General features: G+C 59.4%; 1 protein-coding gene across 1 annotated transcript; it reads right to left on the reverse strand.

Moving 5' to 3' along the window:
- Positions 1–3831: 3831 nt before the first annotated feature.
- Positions 3832–8237, reverse strand: Hmx1 (H6 family homeobox 1). The gene is made up of 2 exons (XM_020165315.2): positions 7778–8237; positions 3832–5126 (listed from the first exon to the last, which is right to left on the reverse strand). Exons 1-2 carry the CDS (start codon positions 8169–8171, stop codon positions 4483–4485), a joined length of 1038 nt encoding a protein of 345 aa, XP_020020904.1. The 5' UTR covers positions 8172–8237; the 3' UTR covers positions 3832–4482.
- Positions 8238–8617: the final 380 nt, after the last annotated feature.

Genomic DNA, 8617 nt, shown 5'->3' on the forward strand with positions numbered 1-8617 from the left:
ACATAAATGCATTTTAAACTTTTTAAAATAATCTGGCTACAGAGCATGACTCCCAGTAAGTCCACAGCCTGCTCTAACACTCCGAATCAGTTGCCTTTGATGGTGGAAATGCAGACAACTTATTTCTGTTTCAACTTCACTGCACTGTCCAGATAATTACTAATAAGACGCACTCTTACAAATTTTTTTAAAGAAAAAAAGCAGAATCAGGCAGCAGCTGCAGAGTTGGCCTGCTCTTTCCTTCATGATACACAGGCCACAGGCGGCTCTCCGTTTTCCTCTCTGTTCCTGTGCCTGTCAGAGTTTGAGATGCAGAGCTTCGCACGTGAGAACAGGTGTGCCCCTCTCCCATCCACCTGGCAGCTGGTGTCCACCTCTCCTTTTTCTTCCTGGGCAGCCAGGAGACTGTTGAGCCTACCCTTGGGGGCCTGGCAAATAAGGGGTCTGGGAGATAACTCTTGCTAGCAGATTGAGAGTTGGGAACCCCACTTCCCAGCCAGACCCCAGCTGGAAGGCAGCAGGAGTTTGGCAAAGGGAATTCTCCAGAAGATTAGGACAGGCAAGGAGGGACAGCAGGACACCACAGGAAAATAAGAACTTCTAGGGTGCACGGTACAGCCCAGGGAGGGGCAGAATCCAAGCTTCCACAGAGCCTTGGTGACTTTTTCAACAAGTTGCTAGGTGGGATCAGAAGGCCACCAAGGACAGAAAGAGACAGAGAAGCCCTTGGACCCTCCTCTTCCCTCTGGTTGGCTCACTTGGCCTGTGCCCTCCATGGCCTCAACTCAGTAGAGTTCTGGGTGGGCACAGAGCCAAGGCCCTGAAAAATCTGAGCTCCCAGGTGAGGGTGGAGAGAGTGTCCAAACCATCCCCTACCCTGCTTTTGGGGTTCACAGGCACCCCTCTAACAGCAGAGGCCCTGGGTGCCTGGGCCTGAAAACACTGGGCTGGGCCGAAGATGGTAGGGGAGTCCAGTTAAAGAAAGGGTATCTCCCCTGAGCCCACCATGTGCTTACTGTAATTATCGATGAGGCAAGAATGAGGAAGCCCTGGGTGCTGCCTGCTCTGGGGACTGGCAGGTGACCACCTGGGGAAATCCAGCTTGAGTCTGCTTCCAGGCTCCTGGAAGCTGAGCCCAGCTAGAAATCTTCCCACTGCTTGAGCTCAGGCCCTTAGGTGGGGACTGCACACCCTCCCCTCCGAGACAGTGGCCTTTCCTGTTGTCCTAGGTACAGATTCTACCTGGGAGGGGACAGTCTTTCCCACCATCTTCTCAGGCTGGTGCTGGGTGGCATTCAGTTCTAGCAGAGGACACACTGGCTCAGAGAGTGTGGACCCTGGGAGCTGGAGAGGAGCATCTGTGTGGCACTGGCCTGGGAGACCTGTGGGCTCATTCAAATCAGTGAATGCTGAGAAGGGTGCAGTTACAGACCCCAGTCCAATATGGCACATGGTGGGGAAACTGAGGCCTGAAGAAAAGGGGCTTGCCAGTGGAACTCCTCTTGCCATTGGGACTGGGCCCACCACGGAGGCCTCGTGTCTGGGTGTCCAGAGTCTGTTGGACTCAAGTGAGTTCAAGAGCTATGCAGCCAGAAGTGCTAAGCAGCTCAGGGTGGCTGCAATGGACTTACTGGGAGAGAGCGTGAGGCTGGTGGGTGGAAACACAAGGAAGTAGGGTATATGTGGTAGAGACTGATCGAAGCCATTCATCTTCTGCCAGCAGAGGAGCCAACGCAACTGAGGTGCGCCCGCGATCGATAGCGCTGCAGCTCAGGACTCAGAGGACCAGGTGCAACCAGGGATTGGCACGGTGCCCTTTAGAAGACATCATGGGCTACATGGTACATACCAGTTCTCTGTGATTTGTGCTGCTTTGGTGTGACCCCCAAGAATCTTGTGGATAATGAAGGAACAGCGTGAGCTTCCCTGAGCCTAGTGGGCCAGATCCAGTTTGGGAGCCACTGGCTCAGAAGGCCACAGGTTCCACCCTCCTGTGTGCAGGGCACAGCTCTTCATCCCACCAGCAGAACCCTGAGCCCTGGGGAGGTCCAGAGTTGCCCCGCAGCCCAACCTCACTAATTACAACTAAAAAGAGCCTGCAGGCTCACCTTCCCCGCAGATCCTGCCAGACATAGGCTGACAGTTCGCTGCTTTCCTGGTGAGTGGGGAGAGGTTCCAGAATGGCGCCCTGCAGGGCCCTAGTCATTGCACATTGTCCCGGGGGGGCCCCCAACGTCAAGTGGCTCCCCCTGGGTCTTTCAGCTTGGCTTCTTAGGGAGCTCCTGTGCAGACACATCAGCCTGTGGAGGTGACCGGCAGACCAAGGCTGTGCGTTCTTAGAGATGCCCTTGGTCACCTAGCCATCTGGGTACCCACCTGCACGAGCAGGCAACAATCCAATAAAGTGGTCACATTGGAAAGACCCTTTACACTGCGTCTTTCTTAATAATCCCTTCTAAAAGGTCCCAAGGAAGACGTCTGAGTCCAGAGACCTTGGCAGTCTGAACTGTATTGCCACTGCCAATGCTGGGCCCTGGGGCCTGCAGGGAAAGAGGCAGAGAGAGGGTTTTGGTTGCCTCCCTGGTCCTGCTCAGAGTCACTGGAGGGTGTGACCTGGGCTTCAAAGGACCAGCAGCAATGTGTAAAGCAACTGGACGCCAGCACAAAAGCCACAGAAGCCAGGGGCAGTGAGGCTTAGGAGGACACAGCAGGGAGGCAAGAAGAGGGAAGAGAGATGGGTCTGCCCTGTGCCTGATGGTAGGAACTGCCCACTATCCTTTGGGGCCCCTAACCAGAGGCCAAGGCCTTATAAAATAACAAGCTCCATGCACTGAAGCTATAATCAATCCCTCCCAAAATTCAGTGAGATCCGGTTTTATCAGGAAAAGCAGTTCAGGGTGGCCCCAAGCGGGAAGGGACCACAGACCCCAGTCCTGAAAGGCTGGGTTAGACCTAGGACTGTTGGTCAAGGACCAAGGACCACTGTCTCCTCCCCACAAGTCTCTCAAAATGACTTTCCTATCAGGCCCACAGGGGTCTGGGAGTGCAAAAGGACTGCACAAGCGCCTCCACACTGGGAACCAGTTCTCTTGGCCAGGATGAGGGAAGGAAGGGGATACACAAACAGACCAACACCCAACACCACTGAGGCACTTTCTCCTAGGCTGTCTGGTGCCACCTTGAATGCTCCAGAGTTGCCCCAGTGAAGCAGGGATGGAGGCAGGTTTTTCTGATGGGCTCTGTCTGCCACAGAACTGTCCCTTTCAAACTGAAATTACACTTTTCTCTTCTGCTCAAAGCATATCGTTGCCCACACAGAGAGAGCCCCATCTAACATCAAAGCAGTCCAGCTTGGGGCTGATGGTGGATCAGGTGACCCAGGCCATTAGAACAAGTTTTGCTGAGAACCCGCGCAAGGTCACAGACTGACAAGAGCAGGAGCCAGTGTGCCCACCTAACTTTGCTGAAGTGCCAGTGTTTTGTTTCGGCCTAAAGAAACTTCTATATGGTTAGATCTGCCTCTCAGCAACAGCCAAGGGTGCAGGGGTGGCAGTATGGATACAGCCAATGGGTTCTGCCTTCACCTGCCTCATGGCTTTGGGGTTCACTCTAGTCTCAGCACTTTGGGGTACACCCTCATCTCTACTTCCCAGCTCCCTCCTCCTAGGCCACCAGAATTTCCAGGGAGGTCCCTGCTGGGCCTCTCCCTCTGGTGGAAAGGGGGGGTTAGGAGCACAGTCCCCCACAAGCTCACTTCTGTCTGTAGATCCCCCTGCCCCTGGCCAGCATTGAGAGGGAGGGTGCTCACCATGGTCTGCCAACAGCAGCATCCCTGACCAGCGATCACACAGCAGTGAAACCATCCAGAAAACGTCCCTTTTTATTCCATATGCAAAGAAGTAGATTCATCAAAGAAAAAAAAAAAAGTCTTCTCCAGGGGAACCAGGCAGCCCAGGAAAGAGGCCCTAGCTGGCCCTCTGTGGGGTGAAGGGAGGATGGATCAGGCCAGAGCAGCCCTGGTCCTCTCTCCACGGACCCACCAGGGGGATGGGGGGGGTCTGGTCACAGCCCTCCCAGTGGTCTGCTGTCTGGGTCCCTGCGCGGTCCCAGGAAAGGGACATTTTGTGTTTGGGGGCAAGATGTGCCTGGACAGTCACCTTGCAGCTCCTTGGACAGCCCATTTGGGAAGTTTTCGTTTGCTGAGGGCTCCGGGAGGGAGGAGCCCGAGTTTGCTCAGCGCCGGCGCCATTGTCTTTGCGTTGCCCCTTTCCTTCCAGCGGGGATCGGGCCTTGCAGCTGGCTGGGGGGCCCCCCGGTGGCGGCTGCCCGGTACATTCTGGGGGGGGGGGCTCCCGACAGCGGCGCCCCTGAGGTACAGCGGAGGCCGCAGGAGCGATCTGCCCGTCCGCGCGCCCACCCACCGCCACCGCACTGCGCGTCCTTGGAGGTCAGCTGCGACCTCAGGGAGGGGCCGGACTGGGCTCACACCAGGCCAGGCATCTGTGCCCGCAGAAAGGGCACGGAGGCGGCGGCGGGGAAGGCGGCCAGCGGGTAGGCCAGGGCCCCGGAGAAGCCGAGCAGCGGTGGGGGTGGCGCGGGCGCGGGAGGCGCCAGCGGGAAGGGCAGCGCGGCGGCGGGCCCGGCTGCCGCGGCCGGGGGACTTTCGTGGTAGAGCACCGGCACCCGGACGAGGCGCTGCGCGCCGGGCGGGGACAGACTGGCCGCCTCCAGCTCGGCCGCCAGCTGCCGCTTCCACTTGTTGCGGCGGTTCTGGAACCAGATCTTGACCTGCGTCTCGGTGAGCTGCAGGGAGGCGGCGAGGCCCGCGCGCTCCGCGCTGCTCAGGTAGCGCTTCAGGTCGAAGGTGGACTCCAGCTGGAAGACCTGGCTGCGCGAGAAGACCGTGCGCGTCTTCTTCTTGCGGCCGCCCACGCCACCGCGCGCCTCCCGTGCGGCCGAGGCCGGGGCCTCCATCAGCTCCGCCGCCTCCTCCCCGCAGGCCGCCGGCCCCTGCGCCACCAGCTCCGCCGCCTCTCGCGGCACCGCTCCCGGCCCGGGGCCCCGCGGCCAGGCGCCCTCGGCGCGGCCCATCTCCTCGCCCGTCTCCGGTGAGTCCCGGTCGCTGGCTGCAAGGGAGAGAGGGGGATAATGTTGGTTCTAGGGGCTGACCCCCAACCCGGTGACTAAGGCAGGCTGCCCCTACCTGGAGTTGCCCAACAGCCACAAGCTGGGGAGTATTTCACGCACCGGGCCAGGTATCCAGCACCGTGGGGAAGATGGAGACAGAGGCTGAGGAGGCGGGAGTTGGACCCCAAGACCAGAGATGTGCTGCAAACACGAGGTAGCACAACGGTCTCACACACAGAACCGCACACCCACACCCAGGGGACCACAGAGAAGGAAGAGTAAAGAAAAGGAAAGAAACACGAAAATGCAAACAGAAAAAGCAGGCTGACCTCTGACCGCTCCCCTCCCAACTGCAACCCCGGCCTCCAGAAAAACTGCACAAAAGGCCTCCAGAAGCCCAGGGAAAAAAGGAAAGCTGTCCTTCGTTGATATGTGCACACCAAAAACAAGCAGAGAGCCACCCCGCCACTGTCAGGACTCCTCCCTGCTCTCTCTCAGAAGCAGATGCAAAACACTGCCCAAGCACGGAGAAACATTCTTACAAAAGGAAAACAAATAAATGCAAACAACGCCCCCCCAAAAAAAGATCCCAGTGGGTGACAATGGCACACCCCTGTGCTCTGGACCCCTGACCCAAATGCCCACAAAGGCAGACCCTTTGTGGCCAAACTATGCTCAAAGGGGCAGAAGGAATGTTGCTCCGAGGAACGCAGCAAGTGTACACTATCCCAAAACAACATCTACACTAGCTATCCAGCTTGCAAGTGTGGGTGTCTTGAATCCCACAGCAGGGGTTGGCAGCGCCTCAACTGCAGGACCCATGAGGCCAGTCTGGGATCCGCTTGCCCTTCTGCCTAGCTGATGGATCGCAGGTCAAGATGGAGCTTGACTGGGTCCTCAAAGGCTGTGGACTCAGGCAGGCAATGGATGGGCACCAGTGTGAGTGTCTGCATGTCCATGCAAGGTGTGCAAACAGTGGGCGGCTTGTGTGCCAGGCTCAGGTTCTACCTGGTGTCCTTGGTGACATGCAGATCTACTGAATGTGCCCCTACGCAGTCCTCATGTGTGTACCCACAGAAAAGTCAGGAAGCAGACTGGTGTGTATGCCACCAAATCTAGGGGTTCTTGTCTCCCCACTAGACCCCTGTCCATTCCACTCTCCTTTCTTCTGTCTTTTGTTGTCTGCACTCCTGATTCCCAGGCCCTTCACCTCACAAGAACCAAAGAGCCCAGGAAAGGTGCAGCCTCATATGGATCTCTGTGTGTGAGGGGGGAGTGGACCTCCAAATCTGGCCAGCTGGAGGCCCACACATTGCAACAAGGGTAGCTGGCTTACCCACTCTTGTGGGAAACTAACCCTAACCCGGGTTGCACGAAATCAGAAGGAGCTGTCTCTGAGGACTGGGCTGCAGGTGGGGCTGGGCCCAAGGCACAGGGGAGAACACATTTCACCCTGCAGGACTCTTGCAGAAGAATCCCCAAGGGGGCACCAAATTGAATCACTAGATTTTGGGGAGACTATGGAGGCTCAGTTTAAGTTTATGTAAAGATGATGGAAAGCCTGGGTTTTCAGAGCTCGGAGATGTGGGTCCTTTAGCAAGGGGGTCATTCCCACACCAGGAAGGGAGTTATTCAATGGATAAGAGCACTCATGGGCTACTCCTCCAACACACAAAGACAGTCATATAGACACCCAGATTCCAGAGCCAGAGCCTGGGGGACAATCCACAGCAGTCCATAGCGGGGGGCAGGGTGGCAAAGAGGGGCTGGGGGTGGGTAGGGTATCTTTTTCACTCTTCTTCTGAGGGGCTCCCTTTCAAAGGGCAGGTCACTAAGAGAAGCAAGGATCCTGCAGAGAGGAGGCAGAATGTAGGGGCAGAACACACAGGCAAAAGGGGAGCAGGTTCTGGGGCCAAGAAGGCCCACTGGATCTCTGAGTCCTTTGCAGGAAACAAAGGCTAGGAGGGGGAGGGGCGAGAACCGAAAAAGGGGCTGGACTGGGGGTTTCAGAACTGCTCCTGGCTTGCCTGGCACAGCCCTGCAGCCTAGGAGGACCAGATCTAGGCCACCAGGCTCTGTCTACACACAGCAGAGAAAATGGGAGTTTGGTAGGCATAGCGTCTGGGGAAGAAGACCCCTAGAATCCAGCACAACCCACGATAGTGGCCCCTCTGCTCAGCTTGCTTTATTTTATGTCTGGCACACTAGTTCTATTTCTTTGCCCTTCTATGGGCATCTCGCTGCTGTGACTTCCCTTGCATCTTCACTTTTCCTCTCCCCTCACTACACTCCTCTTCCTCCCTCCTTCCGTTTTCCTTTCTCCTAGCCCTTCTACCCCACTCCTTTCCCTCTCCATCCCACTCTTCCATCTTCGGTTTCCTGTGGTCCCCTGTTCCCAGCTCCCTCTCCACCTCCTTAGAACAGAAGAGCCCACGACCAATGAAGCCATCTTCGACCTCTGTGCCAGAGAGTGGGCCTCTAAACCCCACCAACCGGGGCTCCGTGGGGACCTTTCACCACCCAGATCTCGCTACACCAAAGGGGGAGTGCGGCCCAGAAAAGGCGCCACAAGCCCGAAGTCATTTTGAGAATGCGCAGGGAGGAAGCAGGGCCCCGCGCCTGGCCCACCCCTCCTGGCGCCCTCACTTACTGTCAGGACTGAGGCCACCTCCATAGCCGCCGTGCGTCCGTGGGTACCAGCGCGTCGAGCCTCCGCAGCTGAGGGCGAAGGGCGGCCCAGGCCCGGGGGGCGGCCGGGGACCTAGGCCCAGAGCGCCGGGCCCGAGCAGCACCCGGGATCGCGCCTCCCCGCCCGGCCCGGTGCCCTCGCGCAGCTGTCGCCTCCGCTGCAGCCGTCGTCGCCGCGCCTGTTCAGCATCCTCGTCCTCCGGGTCTTCGTCGTCGTCCTCCTCCTCCTCACGGCCGCAGTCGCCCGGGGCTGCGCGCCCCGCGCCCTTGGCCTCGGCCGCCAGCAGGTTCTCGATGAGGAAGGAGGAGGCGCGGGCTGGCGTGGCGCGCCCGGGCTCCGTCAGCTCGTCCGGCATCGTTGCCGCGGGCCCGTCGGGCTCTCCTGAGCGATCTGAGGATCTCCAGCGCCCGGGGCGCGGCCGGTCCGGGTCCCCGCGGGGGGTGGTGGCGCGCAGCTCCCGGCGCACGCGCGGGCTGGCACTGGAGCCTCTGCCCGGAACGCTGGCGTCGGGCCCCGCGGAGCAAGCGGCGGCCTCCGCGCCGGGCTGGGCTGGGCGGGAGCGGGTGCGCGCCGACAGCCGCCTCGCTCGCCTTTCACGTCGCCGCTCTGGTCGCCGCCTGGGCCGGCCTCAGGAGGGGCGGAGAGGGGGAGGGGCGAGGGGCGGAGCGGCGCGCGCTGCGGCGGCCCCGAGCGTGGCCACTGCCCGGGACGCCACCCGGCCCCTGCGCGCAGGCGGCGGCGCGGCCGAGAGCTGGCGGCCCGGGGCGCGGGCGGGGGTCGTGCGGGGCCGGCCCCTCGTGA

The sequence above is a fragment of the Castor canadensis genome, chromosome 9, assembly GCF_047511655.1.
Source record: "Castor canadensis chromosome 9, mCasCan1.hap1v2, whole genome shotgun sequence".
NCBI lineage: Eukaryota > Metazoa > Chordata > Mammalia > Rodentia > Castoridae > Castor > Castor canadensis.

Excerpts from the sequence above, each read along its gene's own strand:
- Hmx1 (XM_020165315.2), bottom strand. The coding sequence starts at position 8,171 with ATGCCGGACGAGCTGACGGAGCCCGGGCGCGCCACGCCAGCCCGCGCC. Across the intron at positions 5,127-7,777 it reads AGGTGGCCTCAGTCCTGACA|CCAGCGACCGGGACTCACCG; the intron begins GTAAGTGAGGGC and ends TCTCCCTTGCAG.